The 19976-nt window shown below is 40.7% G+C and overlaps 1 protein-coding gene across 1 annotated transcript in view; it reads right to left on the minus strand.

The window, feature by feature from the left end:
- Nucleotides 1–19976, minus strand: part of C1H4orf45 (chromosome 1 C4orf45 homolog) — an 84657-nt gene that overhangs the window by 7115 nt on the left and 57566 nt on the right. The window contains exon 5 of the mRNA XM_053597904.1: nucleotides 446–635. Within this exon, the coding sequence (XP_053453879.1) occupies nucleotides 446–635 (190 nt within the window). The remainder of the gene's footprint in view (nucleotides 1–445; nucleotides 636–19976) is intronic.

Genomic DNA, 19976 nt, shown 5'->3' on the forward strand with positions numbered 1-19976 from the left:
ATTCAAATTGTGGGGAGAGCGGTGGGGGGTTTGGAGTGGGTGCAGGACATAGCTAGAAGAGGGACTCTACCTAACAAATTCAAATATTGTGATTTGGTTGTTTGTACCCTCACATTAACCTGAAATTAAAAAAAAAACTACATGTTAAAACGACCTGAGTCTCACTATGTTGCCCTTAGTAGTGCTACGGCCTCACAGCTCACAGCAAGCTCCAACTCTTGGCCTTAAGCGATTCTCTTGCCTCAGCCTCCCAAGTAGCTGGGACTACAGCCACAACACCCAGGTAGTTTTTAGTTGCAGTTGTCATTGTTGTGTAGCAGGCCTGGGCCAGGCTCAAACCCGCCAACCTCAGTGTATATGGCTGGCGCCCTAACCACTGAGCTATGGGCGCCAAGCCTGACCTGATTTTTTTAAATGATAATTCACAAAAGCAAAAAAATCATACCTTTTTATGTATTGGCAGCTTTGGCAGCAGTGGTGACTTGGAAGGTCTCCCTGTCAGTGAGTTATTCTCCTTAACAAGCATGGCCCATTTGGAATTTCTCTGGTCGGTATCCTCATAATCACCCATGTGCCAGGCCATAAAAGCACGACTGTATTTTCCTTGCATGTCCAGGACATGAGGTTTTGGTTGCCTGAAATAGGAAGAAATTGGTTGGTTCTTAGATGGAAAAGGCCTAGCAACAAGGCCACCCGTTTTCAGATACTTGAGATTGGTCTGTTTCTCTAGGAATCTGATGTGATTCTAACACTTCATGTTTGACTTCTTTTGTAAGAAAGGGTTGGGTTTTTTTGAGGTGGGGTCTCGCTATGTTGCCCATGCTTCTTTCAAATGCCTGGGCTCAAGCAGTCTTCCTGCTTCAACCACCTGAGTAGTTGTGCTAATTTTTCTATTTTTTGTATGTTGCTCATGCCAATCTCAAATTCTTGGCCCCAAGCAATAGTCACACCTCGACCTCTGAATGTGTTATGATTACAGCCATGAGCCATCATGCCTGGCTGATTTCAAGAAACTTTAAAGAGCAGGATAGTTAATGATTAGAATACAGAAAACAGACATTGTGGGTGGTGCCTGTGGCTCAAAAGAGTAGGGCACTGGCCCCATATTCCAGAGATAGCGGGTTCAAACTCAGCCCTGGCCAAAACTTAAAAAAAAAAGGAAAACAGATATTGCTTACAGTTTATATTAGCTTGATTAATGATACATAGGAAAATAATTTCATGCTAATGTGTCATGTTTCTTTTTCTTTCTTTTTTTTTGAGACAGAGCCTCAAGCTGTCACCCTGAGTAGAGTGCTGTAACATCACAGCTCACAGCAACCTCAAACTGCTGGGCTTAAGCCATTCTCTCACCTCAGCCTCCCAAGTAGCTGGGACTACAGGTGCCTGCCACAATGCCTGGCTATCATTTTTTTTGTTTTTTAGCTGTTTTTTTTTTTGTTGTTGTTTGTTTGTTTTTTTAGTTGTTTTAACTGGCCCAAGCCGGGTTCAAACCCTCCAGCCGTGGTGTATGTGGCCAGTGCCCTACCCACTGAGCTACGGGTGCCACCAATGTGTCACATTTCCTTACAATAATGTTTATAAGCAATTATATAGAATAGTTGAGAAAAGAAAAATCCTTGCACATGTTGAGTTTTCACTGAAGGGCTAAAATATTTTATAATCCTCTTCTTTTAAATTCAGAATGTCTTATGTCCCTGAATCGTGAATCGTGAAATCCCTTTCTGTGTTTGTAAATTCTTCTACAGTGACAAACCTGGCTCCCACTCTTTTTATACACAGAGGGTGTGTTTCTCAATATATACCAATAACAAAAGATGAATACAAGACACGTTGAGCACCTCTTGTAATTGCAGAAGCGTGACTTGAGGATCACAAATTCATAGTTCTTCCTTTCTTAAAACATTTCTACATTTTTTGGCACCTTCTGCATGTACTTGATCCATCTCCTTCCCTGTCTATAACCAATCTCTCAGTATCACTATCATTCCTTCTGTATTGTGTGTGGCCTCCTCACACCACTTGGAATCATACCCTAATCGGGATACTTCTTAGCAGATAGCCTTCTCACCTGCACTGGATCACCACAGTTCCCCAACTCCCCATTCTGGAGCCACTATACCCAGCTAATTAAAAAAAATTTTTTTTTATTGTAGAGATCAAGTCTCACTATGCTGTCCAAGCTGGTCTGTAACTCCTGGCCTCCTCCTGCCTTGGCCTCCCGAAGGATTACAGCATAAGCCACCATGTCCAGCCTGCCCATTTATTTGTAATTATTATGTCTTGACCAACCTGAACAAAAGCAAAACCCCATCTCTATAAAAAATAGAAAAATTAGCCAGCCATGGTAACATGAACATATAGTCCCAGGAACTCAGGAGGCTGAGGCAGAAGGATCGCTTGAGCCCGGAAGTTTGAGGTTGCCGAGGGCTATGAGGATGCCACTGTATTTTAGCCAGGGCAACAGAGCAAGACTCTGTCTCAACAAAAAAAAAAGTTGTTATGTCTTTCTGATGGACTGACCATTTTATGACTCCAAAAATGTCCTTTATCACTAGTAATAAATTTTCACTCAAAGTCTAAATTTTCTGATATTGGAATAACCATTCCAACTCTCTTTGGTTACTACCTGATATACCTTTTACTTTGATATGTGTCTTCGAGTTTAGAGTAGGTCTTTTATAGAGATCATATAGTTGGATCATGATTTTTGGAGTGGGGGAGTCAATCTGTACCTTTTGATTGGAGAGTTTCACCATTTACATTTAGATATTTATTTGTATGTGTATTATGTCTTTTTTTACATCTCTAGTTCTTCATTACTGCTTTCTTTTGTTATAAATAGATACTGCCTAGTCTTCTATTTTAATTTCCTGTTTTGTCTTTTACTATATGTTTTTGAGTTATCTTCTTAGTGGTTTGCCTGGGGATTATTATTATCTTGATTTAAAATAATCTGGTTTAGATTAATATCAACTTAATTTCCAAATTTAACTGTTTCCCAAAAAACACAAGAAAAGAATGCTCATCATCTCTAAATATCAGAGAAATGCAAACCGAAATCACACTGAGATATTGCTTAACCCCACAGAGAATGGCATACATCAGAAAGTCCTAAAACAATAGATACTGGCATGGATGTGGAAAGAAAGGAATACTTATACAATGTTAGTAGGACTACAGACTGGCTCAGCCTTTGGGGAAGGTAATATGGAGATTGCTCAAAGAGCAAAAAGTAGACCTACCTTTTCGATCCTTCAACTCCTTTACTAGTTATTTACCCAAAGGAAAAACAGGCATTCTATCATAAAGACACTTGAACTCAAATGTTTAAAGCAACACAATTCATAATAGCAAAGATAGGGAAATAACCCAAGTGGCCTTCTATGCAGGAATGGATTAAAAAACTGTAATATATGTATACCATGGAATATTTCTCAGCCATAGAAAGATGGAGATTATGTATCTTTTGCAACAACCTGGATGGAATTGGAAACCATTCTCCTAAGTGAATGAAAAAACAAATACTACCTGTATCTGGTACTAAATTGGAACTAATAGATTAACACCTATACAATCACATGAGAGAAACACTTGATGAAATGCAAGCAGTGGGGTGAGGGGAGAGGGAGAGAAAGGGTTGAGTAAATTCTTACCCAGCAGCTACATTGCAGAGATATTGCACACTACCTGGGTATAGGACATACCTACAAATCAGACTTTAACCTTACAAATGCAAACTATGGAATCTAACTGTCTATACCCCCCTACTATTAATCTAAAATTTTAAAGTACATATTTTATGCAAAATAAAAATCAGAATATACAATGGCCTATCAATAAAAGTTCTAATACTGAAAAAAAATTTAACTCCATATCCTCCTTCCTCCTTTGTGCTATTATTATTTATGTATTCATTCATTTAGTTTAGAGACAGAATCTCATTCTGTTCCCCAGGCTACAGTATCATGGCATCAGTCTAGCTTACAACAACTTCAAACTCCTGGGTTCAAACAATCTTCCTGCCTCAGCCCCTCAAGTAGCTGGGACTACCGGCACCCAACACAATAAACACCAGCCTAATTTTTTCTATTTTTAGTAGAGATGGAGTCTTGCTCTTATTCAGGTTGGTCTCAAACTCCTGAGCTCAAGCAACCTTCCAACCTCAGCCTCCAAGAGCGCTCAGATTATAGGCATGGGCCATGAAACCCAGCTTGTGCTATTATTTTCATACAAGCTACATTTTCCTAAATTATAAACCCATCAGTATAGTCTTATACATGTAATATTGCTTTGTACAGTTATCTTTTAAATCATACAAGAGAAAAGAGAAACTATAAATTAAAAATATATTAATACCGACTTTTTAATATACCTCTATAGGTACCTTTACCAGTGCTTTTAATTTTTTCAGGTGGATTTTTGTTACTGTGCATAATACTTTCATTTCAGCTTGAAAGACTCGTTTAGCATTTCTTATAGAGAAGGTCTATGAGGACAAAATCTCTCAGTTTTTGTTTATCTGAGAGTATCTTAATTTCTCCTCCATTTTTAAAGCATAGTTTTGCTAGCTATAGAATTCTTGGCTGACACTCTTTCTTTTAGCACTTTGAATATGTCATCCATTACCTTCTAGCATCCATACTTTCTGCTGAGAATTCAGCTGCTGATCTTATTAAGTATCCCTTGTGCATGTAGTCCCATTCCATTTGCTACTTTCCAGATTCTGTCTTTGCTTTTCAACAGTTTGACTATGTGTCTACATAAGGATCTTTTTAAGGTTATCTTACTTATAGTTTGTTAAACTTCTTTGAGTACAAATTACTATTTTTTTAAATCAAATTGGCTATACTCTTTCTCCCCCTTTCTCCGTACTCTTTTTGGCTAATACCCTTTCTCTCCCCTTCTCCCTCCTCTGCTTCTGAGATTACTATTATGCTATGCTGATACACTGGTGTCCCACAGTCTTAGAGGCTGTGTTCTTTTTTATTCTTTTTTTTTTCTGGAATAATATCAGTTGATAATATCAGTTCAAATCTACTGATTCTTTTTCAATAACACAAATCTGCTGTTGAGTTCCGCCAGAAAATGTTTTTGTTATTATAATTTTTAACTCCAGCTTTTTGTTTTTAAGAGTGTTAGGGCTGCACCTGTGGCTCAGTGAGTAGGGCGCTGGCCCTATATACCGAGGGTGGTGGGTTCAAACCTGGCCCCAGCTGAACTGCAACAAAAAAATAGCCAGGCTTGTAGCAGGTGCCTGTAGTCCCAGCTACTTGGGAGGCCCAGGCAAGAGAATCACCTAAACCCAGGAACTGGAGGTTGCTGTGAGCTGTGTGACACCACAGCACTCTACCGAGGGCGATAAAGTGAGACTCTGTCTCTACAAAAAAAAAAAAACGACTAAGAGTGTTAGGGTAGGAGCCTGTAGTCCAAGCTACTTGGGAGGCTGAGGCAAGAGGTTCATTTGAGCCTAGGAGTTTGAGGTTGCTATGAGCTATAGGCACTCTATCTATGATGCCAGAGTAAGACTCTGTCTAAAAAAAAAAAAAAATAGAATCTTATTACTATGCCCAACCTGGACTCAAACTCCTGAATAGCTAGGACTCTAGGCATGTACCATCCCACACAACTCTGTAGACCTTGATGCTGGCTGCTGCTACTTATGGTGGTAGTGTTACAGCTGTTTGTTTAGTGACTTTCCTGGCCTAAAGTCCGCTGCATGTGCTCCCTGATGCTTCTGCTTGGTTAGTTTAGTGATCAACTAATGATTTGCTGCAAATCCCTTAAATGCCTTGAACCAATAATACTTCTGCCTTTGTGTGTCTTGAGGCATAACTTCAATGCTTTCACAGTTATTGTAATTTTCAACTCCAGCTTTTTTTTTTCTTTAAAGAGATGAATTGTAGCCAGGCATTATGACAGGTACCTTACAACTCTGCCTTACCCTTCATTTATTGCTTAAATAGTTTCAAGGTCATCCAAAGGTGAGAGATTAATTCCTTTTCAGGTCTTTAGATGGCACACACAGAGCCCTGTACGTATGCACAGCCTTCTAGATCCCTAGGAAGATATTGGAGCTTCTCAAAACCCCTATGGACAGCTCATTTCCTGGTTTTTCCCTTTCAGGTTTTCGGTCAGCTTCTCTTTGCCCCAACTGTAGCTTGTGTTCCCCTTCCAATGACTGATAAGCTGTTGGTTTTCAGTTTCCATAGCTGTGAGTCTGGTGGTTTTCAAGGCTACCATGGAACCAGGAAGAGGGGTTGGGAATAGTACAATTTCAGATGCTGCTAAGATCACTGTTCTGGCCATTTTTCTTTAATAAATGCTCCATGAATTGTTACAAGTGTTTGGTTCATTTTCAGTGTTTTGAAAAAGGTGATTTTGATGATTTTTGCTAGTGTTCTTATTTCTTTTTGGAGGGGCATATCTTTAATAAGCTCCACTGTTCCTGAAGTACTTCCCAAATTGAATCATTGCAAAAGAAAATGGGAAAGGTTTAAAGAACACAATGTGTATACTTTCTGTTTCCATGTCTTCATTTGCCCCTCCTCCATACACTGCACTCTGCTTTGGGTTTTCATTACTTCACTGTAATGGTTCTTACTGCAGCCAACAGCAACTTCCTTCCTATCTTCTAAATCAAATCATCTCTTTTCAAACTTTCTAAGGTCTTCCCAGAAGCATTGCTGACATTATTCTCCTCTTGGAATCTCTTTCCATGGCAACCTTGAGGACCAACACTATTACTTCCTTTTTTTTTCTTTTTTTTTGTAGAGTCTCACTTTATGGCCCTCGGTAGAGTGCCGTGGCCTCACACAGCTCACAGCAACCTCCAACTCCTGGGCTTAGGTGATTCTCCTGCCTCAGCCTCCCCAGTAGCTGGGACTACAGGCGCCCGCCACAACGCCCGGCTATTTTTTTGTTGCAGTTTGGCCGGCGCTGGGTTTGAACCCGCCACCCTCGGTATATGGGGCCGGCACCCTGCTCACTGAGCCACAGGCGCCGCCCAACACTATTACTTCGAATGTTATTTTCTCTACATTTCTTTTGCAAGGATATTTTCTTCTTTTTGTTCTTTTACCATCAGTATCTTGGATTCTTTACATACAGTACCACCCTCCTCCAAACCAAGGAATGGCTTCTGTATCCATGGATCTGACACCAGCACAGTGATGTTTGAATTTTTTACTTTTAGTTCTACCATATACAAATGCTCACTTTCTTACTGGATATAGTGCCAGGACATCTCATAACTAATGACAATACTTCCAGCATTTATAGAGATATATGAGGTTCCAGACACTATGCTAGTTGGTTTATATGTATTATCTCTGATCTTCATAATAATCCGGTATGATAGACATAATTTCTCACCTTTTGATGGGGAGGGACAAGAGTCGCACTCTGTTGCCCTGGCTAGAGCACAGTGGCATCATTACAGCTCTCTGCAGCCTCAAACTATTGAGCTCAAGAGATCCCTCTGGGACTACAGGCATGCACCACCATACCCGGCTAATTTTTTCTACTTTTAGTAGAGACAGGGTCTCATTCTTGCTCAGGTGGCCTCAAATTCCTGACCTTGAGGGATTCTTCTACCTCAGCATCCAGAGTGCTAGCATTATAGTCACAAGCTACCACACCCAGCCTCATTTCTCATTTTTTGCATATCCAAGATCAAACTGGTAAAAAGCAGAAAAGCTCATATTTGAACTCAGAGTTGTTGCATTCCAATAACATGCAATTACTTTGTCTTAAAAATGGGGATAATAGTGTAGTAACTAAATGTTACGAGCATTAAATGAGTTAATACCTATAAAGCACTTAAAAGAGCATCTAGCCCAGCTTGGCGCCTATGGCTCAAGCAGCTAAGGCGCCAGCCACATACACCTGAGCTGGCGTGTTCGAATCCAGCCCGGACCCGTCAAACAACAATGACAGCTGCAACCAAAAAATAGCTGGGCGTTATGGTGGGCGCCTATAGTCCCAGCTACTTGGGAGGTGGAGGCAGGAGAATCGCTTGAGCCCAGGAGTTGGAAGTTGCTGTGAGTTGTGATGCCATAGCACTCTACCCTGGGGTGATAGCCTGAGACTCTGTCTCAAAAAAAAAAACAACAGTATCTGGCCCATAGTAAAAATCTACAGATGTCAACTATTTATATTATTATCTAGGAGGACACCTCTCATCCCATCTCTCCATCTGCCTCTCTCCACCTCCAACCCCCACCCCAAATGCTCTACTTCCTGTGTCCCTAGTTTGATCAACAACATAACCATATACTCCATCACCCAAGAGAGATATAACAGAATTAGCTTTCACTTTTACTTCTGCTTTTCCCTCTACATTTAGTTGGTTGCCAAGTCTCACTGAGTCTTTTTCTAACCACCTCCCCGCCCCCAGATCTCTGACTCAGGCTCCCATCGTCGTTACTGCAGCGTCACTTCACTTGCCCTTCTCATCGACTCCTCCTGGGCTCCATCCATCCATCACACAACGTTGTCCACCTATCACACGCCAGGTATTCTTTCTGACACATGGATTTAATCATATCATTTCTCTACTGAAAATTTTTCAAATACTTTGTTGCTTATTAGATTTAAGCTCAAAATCTTCAGGATAGAATATAATACAGCAAACAATCTTGTCCCTGCTGTACTGCAATTCTAGCCTTGCTTCCCCCCCACATCCAAACCAATACCCTACGTTTCAGCCATACCAGACAACCAGTCACTCTCTCAACACATCATGGGAGGTGACTCTTTCTGTGCCTTTACTTATGCAACTCCTTATAGCTAGAATCCCTTTCCTGCCTCCACCTCCTCACCTTTTGCTTTTCCATGAAGCCTTTCAAAAGCAGCTGATGAGTTACCTCTCCTACAAAACCCTTTTCAGTGTCTGCCCACCTCCAACTCTGAGATACAATTATTTCCTTTCTAACCCACAGCACTTAGCTCACACCTATCACATTTGGTGTTGAGGAAAGGGAAGAAACCATTCCTTACTTTTCTGCCTCTTCAGCGTCTAGCAGAATTCCAGACACATTTTAGTTCTATTTTGTATGCTTCTATAAAGACGCAAAAAATGTTTTTTCTATCTCCAACAGCAGAGACTGTGACAGCACACGACAAGGGGGTGAGGCGTGGGATTGATTTTAAATACTAAAGCACGTTGAAATTTTCCTTAATAGCTGTTGGGTTATTTGAGAAGTGACCAAGATTTTCCTAGCAGCCTGAATAGCAGAGAAAGAAAGAAGATAAAATAGACTTTGGTACTCAGTTAGGAAATGACTGGCTGGGCCTCGCTTATGTAACTGTCTAAAACGGATGGGACAAACTGACATTCGCTCTGACACTTTTAGCAGAAAAAATACTCTGGGTAGCCACGGCGGTCCTGCCGGGGGAGGGTGCTATTGGTCTTCAGTCCTGCCTCTCTTTTGTACCCTGACCTGGGCCCACACAGTAGTCACTTTGATTCATGACCAAACAATCCAATGAACCCTTGATATATTGGCAAAATAAACAGCTTGAATAAATATGTTTATATAAATTGATCAAAATAGCTGATTATTCTGGGAAACTGACCACCTGGGCTTCAGTCCTGCCCGGGAACAAACCTTATTCCACTGGTTGGCATATTTGACCTACCTCTTCTGGGTTCTCTCTGGAGGACTAAAAATAGTTCTAGTAAGTGATCAAATTACTGTCTTTTTGGATTCCAAAGTTAAAGGAAGAAAATTACTGTTTAAGTGACGCAGTGACTCAGTCTCCTATAAACCCTAGAAACAGTCACTCACTTGAGTTTCAAATAGAAAAATTATGTGGAAACTTCCCTTTGGGGACTTCAGCATTTTCCTTGAGGCACCGTAATGTGACCTAACTCTGGGTACTTGTCTAGCTTGTGAAGAGGCCTGGTGCCGTATCCACACAGTGACCTAAAAGTGGGCCTACCTCTTCTCTCAGCAAGCTAGTTCCCTCAGATGTTTGCCTTCCCAGAGCGTTACTGAATCCTGCTCTTTCCCTTTCCAAAAGGACTAAAAAGCCATTGACAGCGCATGGAAAGGTTTGAGAAACACACGCAGAAACCAGTTGGCAGGATCTGCACTTTCTGGAGAACAAGCCTTCTTTCCCTGTTATTTGCCCTTTGGAACATTTGTAGGAAAACAAGACCTCTGCTCTTTCAAGATCTTTTTTGTGTGTATGGTGTAGTCCACATCTGAGGACAGAATCTTACAGGGAATCACATTTGGAACACTAAAGATGTGTTCAATCATATTTTCTTTTTCTAAATTGGCTTTCCACGTAGGTGGGGTGGGTGTTACCTCCGACGCAGGCATATGTGGTGTGATTTCAGCGACACTGGCTGCCTGAGAAAACTCTCCCTTTTACCCAAACCTCCTCTGGCTTTTTATTCCAGAACTAGAGCTAGGTTTCCACTGCACACAGCTGGGGAGAGGCACGATAAGGCATTACTACTACCTGGCCCTTCTCAAGGGAGCATATTTGGTAGGGTTAGCACCACTAACAGAGAGTGGAGGAAATTTGGGGCACTACAGCCCTGTTTCAGACATAAGTGAGTGGAGTCTAACCTTCTTTCTTCCACATTGCTCTCTGCCGCCATAGAATCATACATGGTCATGCTGTGTCTTGTTTTCAAAACATTGCATCTTAATCCTCCAGTATAACACTTATTTAATCCTGGACCAATAGCTGTCATGGAAATGATTAAAAGCAGGAAGTTATCTTGATATTTTTGTATTTGGACAAATGATATGCAACCATATTTAGCAGTTACTAATAGAGAAACATTGAAATGTTAATGGAGTTTATGCAAGGTTAGTTGTTGCCCAGGAGATTCTTGGTAAATAGGAAGAGAAAGGGACTTAGACAAAGAAGCCAATTTTTAGTAATCAAAATCCAAAGGAACTTACAGAGATTGATCTGGAAGGTCTGGGTCATGCTTCCTTGTTTTAAGTTCTGTCATCGGTATGCTGGGAAAATTGAGGGTCTACCTCTGAGCTGTTTAAAAGTCCAAAGCAATGTTCAACTGACTGATTAGGACAATATGAGGCACTTAGTAGCCTCAAGGATCCAGAAGCTAACTATATATTGCTCCTGTTATTTAATTTTAATTTTATTTTGAGACACAGTCTCATTCTATGCTCTGGGTAGAGTACTGTGGTGTCATAGCTTACAACCTCAGACTCCTGGGCTCAAGCGATCCTCTTGCCTGAGCCTCCTGAGTGGCTGCGACTACAGGTGCCCACCATAACACCTAGCTAGTTTTCCTATTTTTGGTAGAGATAGGGCCTCACTTTTGCTCAGGCTGATCTTGAACTTCTGAGCTCTGGTGATCCACCCACCTCTGCCTCCTAAAGCACTAGATTTACAGGTGTGAGCCACCGCGCACAGCTTGCTCCTGTTTTCAGACAAGTGTCTTAGCAGACACTGAGCATACACGGAGATGTGCTCCGCCACACAGCAGGTCCTCTGAGAAATTACACAGAAAGCTAATGCTCCATGTAATATGGACATGTGTCTAAAGGCAAAAATACTAGTATATAAGCAAACAATTCTTTATTTACTGCTGTATCTATAAATGAGTGAAATGAGTGCTAAGAGGTTATTTGATGGCAATAAACTTCCAAGGATAAGGATTTGTGATGAAACATGAACGATAACATTTTATAGGCCACGCGTGGTGGCTCACACCTGTAATCCCAGCACTTTGGGAGGCTGAGGTGGGGAGATTGCCTGAGCTCACAAGTTCGAGACCAGCCTGAGCTAGAGCAAGACCCCCATCTCTAAAAATAGCCTGCCATTGTGACAGGTGCCTGTAGTCCCAGCTACTTGGAAGGCTGAGGCAAGAGGACTGCTTGAGCTCAAGAGTTTGAGATTGCTGTGAGCTATAACACCTTGGCACTCAACCCCAGGGTGACAGAGTGAGATTCTGTCTAAAAAAAAAAAAAAAAAAAAAAAAAAAGATAATGTTTTATATCTGCTTAAATCTTTTATTCTTATTCAGGAGTTTCCTCCCTCCCAAAATGGCAACAATGCCTATGTTCAGTTTTACATCATTAACAATTCAAAATAAATTTGTGAAATGTGTCTACATATTTACAGGCACAAATTATTTTGCAAAAATAGGTAGGGATTATTCATAAGCAAAATCACATAATCAGATTTGGTAAGAAATCTACACTGTCTCAAGGATAAAAATGAAATGCCATCCCAAGGTGGTATTTGGGAAAACACCAGAGTAGTCTTCCCTAGTTGCCAGGGGGACTATCTCGGACATGTGAACATTACTTGAACACTAATTATAAAAGACAGAAAAACAAATTTTAATCATATTTAGTTTTCCTTTAAGAAGGAAAAGCTCACTCTCTTGGGCTCTCTGCTATAAGCAGGGCACAAAAAAAAATCATACAGTTTTTTGCAAAATTATCTGCATTACTTGCTTCAGACTTTAGATTGTGACTATTTTGGTTTAATTTATTGCTTTTTGATTTCATAGAAAACACAGCCACTTCATTAGAAAGGCCAGTTAAATATTCTACAACTTTACTAAAGAATTGAAACAAGAAAGTTCTCGCATTACCCTAAGTGAACACCCTTTCATTAATTTGACAGATTGTTGTCCCCACGCTCCAGAATGTGAAACAATGATGTCACCAGCATGTTGCTGGTTGCCCTTATGGGCTCCAGCTGGGCTTATGGTTATAGGGGCTACACGCTCTGAATCAAACATGCTGTTTTCCTAAGAATAACACACTGTGAAAGGTTACTGCTGCCAGGAGTTTGTCCGTGATGTACAGATGCAGAGGTGTTTGATTTCCAATCAGTATTTTTCAATGATTTACATGGAGTGACGATCACTTTAGATTTTCTTGTGCATATAGCCTCAGAGGCAGCAGTCCAAAATCTTACCAGAAATGAGGCATGTTAGATTGTCCAGAGTCACCTACACATATTAGGAGTATTAAATATAATTCCTGATGTTCCCAGAGATATAGGAGATTTTTGGTAAAACATCCAGGTAGTTTTGCCAATTTCACCAGCTCAGAGCTTCTGAAATACCAAGTCCAGGCTGTGTCTTCATGCTGTTCCTTCTCAGGCATCACTTGCATATAATATTTTTGTATCAGAGAGCAACATGGGGAAGACAGCAGACCCGTGTTTATGTCAGCTGCTGAGTGGCAATCAGGCTAAAGCTAATTGGGAGATTATAGCAGTCCCGACTCGGTTTAGTTTTGGATAAGTTTTATCTATCCAGATGGTAAGGCTTGACCTTCATTAACAAAGGATAAAGTTAATCCAGTTTATTTTTAGTTACTTTGCAAATTTTAAATATACATAGGAAATAGGAAAAAAAAATAAGAAAAATAGGATAAAAATCCCAGTACTCAACTTCAAAACTTTCCAACTTACACTCATCACTCTTGTTGCTATCCTATTTTCTTTTTTTTTTTTTTGAGACAGAGCCTCAAAGCTGTCACCCTGGGTAGAGTGCTATGGCATCATCACAGCTCACAGCAACCTCCAACTCCTGGGCTCAAGCGATTCTCCTGCCTCCTCCTACCAAGTAGCTGGGACTATAGGCACCCGCAACAATGCCCAGCTATTTTTTGGTTGCAGCCGTCATTGTTGTTTGGCGGGCCCGGGCTGGATTCCAACCCGCCAGCTCAGGTGCATGTGGCTGGAGCCTTAGCCACTTGAGCCACAGGCACCCAGCCATTGCTCTCCAATTTTCTAATCCTACCTCGACTCTGCCAAGACCTCCACCATCTCCTTCTGGTAGGACTCTCAAAAATATAAAAACTATTTTTCTTACAATAATCATGATGCCATTATTTCTCCTAAAAATTTAATAATTTCACCAAATATTCAGCATTCAAAGTCTAATTTGCCTCATATATGTTATGACTATTTAACTGTTAGAACCATCCAAGTAAGTTCCACACATTGCAAGTGGTTGATAAGTTGTTAACTCATAGGTTCTGTCTGCTTCTCTCTCTCTCTCTCTCTTTTTTTTTTTTTTTTTTTTGCCTTCTTTTTCTCTTTCTCCCAATTAATTTGTTGAAAAACTGGGTCATTTGCTCTATAAAATTTCCCACAATATATACACATTTTGCTGATAACTTGTCCATGATATTATTTAACATTTTCTCCTATCTTCTGGTATGTTGGTAACTGGAGTTGAAGGACTGATCTGTGTCAGGTGGAGTTTTTTGGGGGGTGGGATAGGGGCACAATTACTGTATTAGTTTGCTAGGGCTGCTGTAACCAAGTGGCACAGACAGGGCAGCATAAACAACAGAAATGAATTTCCTCACAATTCTGGAGGCTAGAAGTCTAAGATAAAGGTGTCTGCAGAATTGGTTTCTTCTGAGGCCTGTCTCCTGGGTGTATAGATGTTTTTTTCCTGTATCTTCACATGGTCTTCTCTTTATACCTGACCCTCTTCTAACAAGGACACCCGTCATATTTCCTCTTTTACAATCTTACCATTAGGGTAGGGTTAGGACCCACCAAAATGATCTCATTTTACCTTAATGACCTCTTAAAAGGCCCTATATCCATACACAGTCACATTCCAGATGGGTCAGAACTTTACTGTATGAATTCAGGGAAGGACGCAGTTCAGTCCATAAGACGCTAACTCTTAGATGGTGGTGCGTCCTCCACCAAGAGGCACATAATATCTAATCAACTCTTTATGTGGTTTTGCAGCCAAAGGATGATCAATACCTACGTACATTAATTTACTGGGGTTTGCAGAGTGATAATGTCCTAATTTTGTTTTTCCTTCATTTAGTTGGATTACTTTAATTTTTTTTTAAAGTCATCATATTTTGCTTTGATGTTGGTTAGGTCGTGGTAATTTGTATTGCAAAGGTGGAATTCATGTCTAATTTCTTGCTTTTGTTTATCATTTTCGAAATGATAACTTGGGTCATCAGAATCCTCCAGTGTGACCAGTTTGTTGTGTTTTGGAAGTGACAATATAAACTCATATATGTATGTGAATATGCATAAGGTATATCAATCCATTACAGATAACTGTTACTGTTCAAATTGCCCTATTTTTTTAGCCAGTGGAAATTTCTCTAAGTTTTGCTTGTAAGTTCCTTACACAGGACTGTAGTAGTCTTTGATGGCTTCCTGACTGTCTGGTATGGCAAGATGTTCCAGGCTCATCTTTTCCATTTCCTTCTCCAGATCCAGAATCAGCCATTTCCTCAAGAAGCCCCAATTCCTTTTAGTGGAAGAGGTATTTGAAGAATCTGAGTACTGGGGGAGACACAGCTGCTGAGTTTGTTCTCCACGTCTAGGGCCTTGCAGTGAACAGAGCCATGAAAGACAATGTAAACACACACAATCATTCATGTTTACATATATATGTATATGTTTGCGCACATACACACACAGATAGGCAGACAGACATGTATTCTTCCTGTCAAATTCAGGGTTTGTTTTTTAGGTCTTTTATCGTGGCATCTGCATTTCCTTTCTCCCACTTCAAGAATCCTAGTACTAAACCAAACCAAAAATGATTAAAAAAGAACAAAATATTGAGTGTGGTAGCTCACACCTGTGCTCCTAGCACTCTGGGAGGCCGAGGTGGTGGGTGGATTGCTTGATCTCATGAGTTTGCCACCAGCCTGAGCAAGAGTGAGACCCTGTCTTTACTAAAAATAGAAAAACTGGCCAGGCATTGTGATGGACACCAGGAGTCCCAGCTACTCAGGAGACTGAGGCAGGAGGATTGCTCGCACCCAGGAGTTTGAGGTTGCTGTGAGCTAAGATGACACCATGATTTGCTAGCCTTGGCAACAAAGGGAGATTCTATCTCAAGAAAAAAAGAACATCATATTGTTGTTCATTTGCTTTATCCTGCACTACAATCACCTCAAATCAGAGTAACAATACCAACACTTTTTCTAAGCTATTTGCTCTTTGTTTTTTTTTCTCCTTAGAATATACCCAGTAGAGATTTATACTTAAATTACTGTGCTTTAAATTCCTTGAAATAATTCTTCTCTCTGTGTTAAACCATCATCTGGGAACACATTTAGCTTTTTTAAAGTTTTATATGTAAATTATTTTATGATAATATATGTACATGGTTTCAAAGTCAAGTCAAGGATGGACCAGTGTCAGTCTTCTAAATTTTTTTCTTATTGTTTTCATTACCATATGTGCCTAACTTTTGAAGAGAAAGAGACGGTGATGTCATGGTAGATTTGGAAGAGGAGGTGATGCCTGTTCTTATTGAACAGCTGCAAAGGGTGACTTAGACTCTGGGAGAAACTGTCTCAGAGGCCCTCGCTCTGTTCAGTGAAGAAAACATTTGTTCTGCCACCCACCATGTAATTCATCTTTGAATTTTAATGAGTTAGCCCTTAGGCTGCTAGACAGAAAACAAGCCACGGCATTCTGGATAAATCCTGCCATCTTCCCACATTGCTGTAGATGCTAGAAATGAAAAGTTTTTATTGCAAATATGTGGTAATTGTGCTCCAAGGTAATTCATCTGAATGTGTGAAATTCCATCTCTAAAATAGCAGCATCTCAGAATCTAAATCCAGCAGTTCCAGAAACTAACTCCTACCCGACCTTCAAACTCAGGTGACATCACTGGTCACTTCTTGGTATGATATTCATAGACTACCTATTCATAGTCCATAAATATTTTGTCATTACATCTCAATGTATGTGCCCCCCCACCTCCAACTAGATGATAAGCTCTTTTCGGGCAGGAATTATGTCTTATTTACTTGGTACTATTGTGTGTCCGCAGTTTCTTGGAACGAAGAACAGAAGTAATGCTGTTGAAAAGTGAATTAGACAGATAGAGATGCTCTTCAGGATTGTATTATGAGTCAACTTTTAAAGATAAAATGGTGAATCACATATAAGACTCCTCAAACATAAATGTTCCTGTACATTTTATTCTGTATTTTATTATCTTGCTTTTAAAGCAGTTAATTGTTTAGTTCATCTGGAATTCATTTTATTGTATGGTATGAGGTATAGCTATAAGTTTACTTTTCCAAAAGGTTAGCCAGTTGCCCCAATTCCAATTTTTCTTGGATCCTACAACAAGATTGCTTATCTCTTCTAGAGAACAAGTGGATAACTTTGCTGTTATATATAATATACATGTGGTCTCTAACTTCAAGTGGACCTTCAGTGTTTCCTCAAGACCCCTATTCGGGTCTTATTCTCATCACTCTCCTCAGTGTTCTGTAAAACACGGTTTTGTGTAAGATTTCATGGCTACTGGATTATACACTTGAAAAGGATTAAAATAATCAATTTTATGTTATGTCTACTGTACCACCATTAAGGAAATCACCAATAGCCTGAGCAAGAAAAACAAAAAAATGAAAAAATTAGCCAGGTGTGGTGTATAGTCCCAGCTACTTAGGAGTCTGAGGCAGGAGATCACTTAAGCCTCAGGTTATAGTGAACTATGATGATACCACTGCACCCTGGCTTGGGTGAGAGAGTGAGGCTTTGTCTCAAAAAAAAAAAAAATCACACACACACAGAATAAAATCAATGACTCCATAGAGAACACCAAGGAATTTGGTCTAAGCTCCATCAACTATGACCCTAAACTTGCACCCTGCACTTTCAAGTACATCTCCACCCGCCACCTGCAAGCAATCCTTACTCCCTCTCCTCAGTCTCTGGGAATGAGGGATTCCTTTTCCCATCCAAGACCTCCCATTCACCTATGTCCTTGAACCCACAACTATACCACCACTGGCCAAAGGACACTGCTCCACAGCCCCAAGTCCTTCTCTGGATAGCCCTCACATCCTAAGGAAGCCTACACTTGGCTCTTAACCTGCCTCTGAATACTAGTCACATTATCTTCCCTTTCTTGTCTAGATCCTTCAAAATCAATGCCATGTGTTTGTTTATTCCAGTGCACTCCTAGTCATGTGACCACTCACTGTATTTGTGCTCTCACAGCCACCTTTGCCTTCCCCTTCTTCCAGCTTGTTCTACTGATCCCTATTACCTCCCAGGTCTCCATGACTTCCCATCTACTTTCTTCAGTGGACACTGCTCAGTCACATCTTATTTAACTTTGAACATCAATTCTCCAGGTTCTCCTCAGCTCCTTCTTCTTTCATAGCTCTTCTCCTTTTTTCAATCAGAGTTTGAATGCCCTACAAGCCTGTCTTAATTTCTCTGGTCTTCTCCCTTCTTACTCAGTCACGCATTTTCAGATGCAGCCTAAAAATATGGTGACAGAGAAAGCTCTCCGGCACAGTGCTTCCATCTAGCTTCACAAGTCTCTTTTAGCTTCTCGCCAGCTATCCCACATTACAGGAGATGCTCCTTCTGTGGTCACTCTGAACTGATTTATTATCAAATCATTCACTCAAACTAGAAACGTGGCCTCATCACTGCCTCCATCACTGCTTTCACCCCCACATCTGACACCCAAGTCTGCTGATTTTACTATCCCTAATAATTCTAGAATCTGTCCCCTCCTGTCCATCTTGATCCCACTCCCTTAGGTGACTGTCATTCTTCTAGGCCACCCTAATAGACTCTTGCCTAGTATCCCTGTCTCTAGTGATGCCCTACTCACCCCCAGCCTCTATCCCAACTACTAATTTGGCTTTATGGCTTCAAGTGCTAAGCAGAGGGATGGGAGGATGACATTTAAATTCCTTCTTGGATTTCTCTATCCTTCTGGGGTCAGAACCCAAGAGTTAACTTACCCCTGACTCCACGTCTGGCTCTTCCTGTCACTACCCCATGCCTTACACTCTGGGATTCAGCAGCCCTGAAACACTCATTATATCAGTCCACACTAGGGGTCATTTCTGGACTTTTGCTACCGATGCCTGTTCTTCTTGAATTACCCCATCTGCATCACTACCCTTCCTCTCCTACCTAACCTCCCTGCCTCAGACTCCTCCCCAGAGAGCCTCCTCTGCTTCCCTCCTCACCCCACTCTAGGTTACATGCAGATACCGTGGTGCAGAAGCCAGGTACTGTGGCTCACACCTCTAATCCTAGCACTCTAGGAGGCTGAGGAGGATGGATTGCTTGAGCTCAGGAGTTCAAGACCCACCTGAGCAAGAGGGAGACCATGTCTCTAAAACTAGCTGTGCATCAAGGTGGGTGCCTGTAGTCCCAGCTACTCAGAAGGCTGAGGCAAGAGACTCGCTTGAGCCCAAGAGTCCAAGAGTTTGAGGTTGCTGTAAGCTATGATGCCATGGTATTCTACCAAGAGTGACAAAGTGAGACTATCTCAAAAAAAAAAAAAAAAAAAGGCAAATACCCTGGTGTGGCTATGTCACTGCTCTTAACATGCACTTCAGAATTATCTGTGTGTCTATTTTCCTCACTATACTTTGAACTGTTTGATGGAAAGGTCAGTGCTCTAAAAGTATGTACTAAGAACAATGTAACCTAAAAATCTGCACCCTCATATTAATTTGTAATAAAAAAAAAAGTATGGACTGATATATTGACTATAAAAATGAATGGTCCGATTGAAGGCTTTAAACCAAAGTAGTCAGAAGACAGTCTTTCTTCCTCATTGAATATTAAAGAGACTACTTGGAATAAAATGGATTATAAGAAAAATACAAATGCTGAAAGAAACTTTCCTTTTGAATATTAATAATTCTAAAACTCTTTCTGTAGGGACTCTTAGTAGCTTTTCCACAGTCTTCAAATATCACATCAAGCAGCACAGCTCTGCTCCTCCCTCACCTTGTGTCAATGAACTGTTGGGAAACCACACCAGCCTTGGACCAAATAATGACACCCATGAAAAGCGATTTGCCACAGATAAGGCATTCACTGCCACGGAAAGCTGACGTTCTCCCAAACCCCAATGCTTTGAAATAGTGTGACCCTTACCAGTAAGATAGACATTAGACTTGTAACATACCCTGTCCTTTTTTTCCTCTGCAGTATCCTTTCAGGACATTAACTATATT

The sequence above is a fragment of the Nycticebus coucang genome, chromosome 1 (assembly GCF_027406575.1).
Source record: "Nycticebus coucang isolate mNycCou1 chromosome 1, mNycCou1.pri, whole genome shotgun sequence".
Classification (NCBI taxonomy): domain Eukaryota; kingdom Metazoa; phylum Chordata; class Mammalia; order Primates; family Lorisidae; genus Nycticebus; species Nycticebus coucang.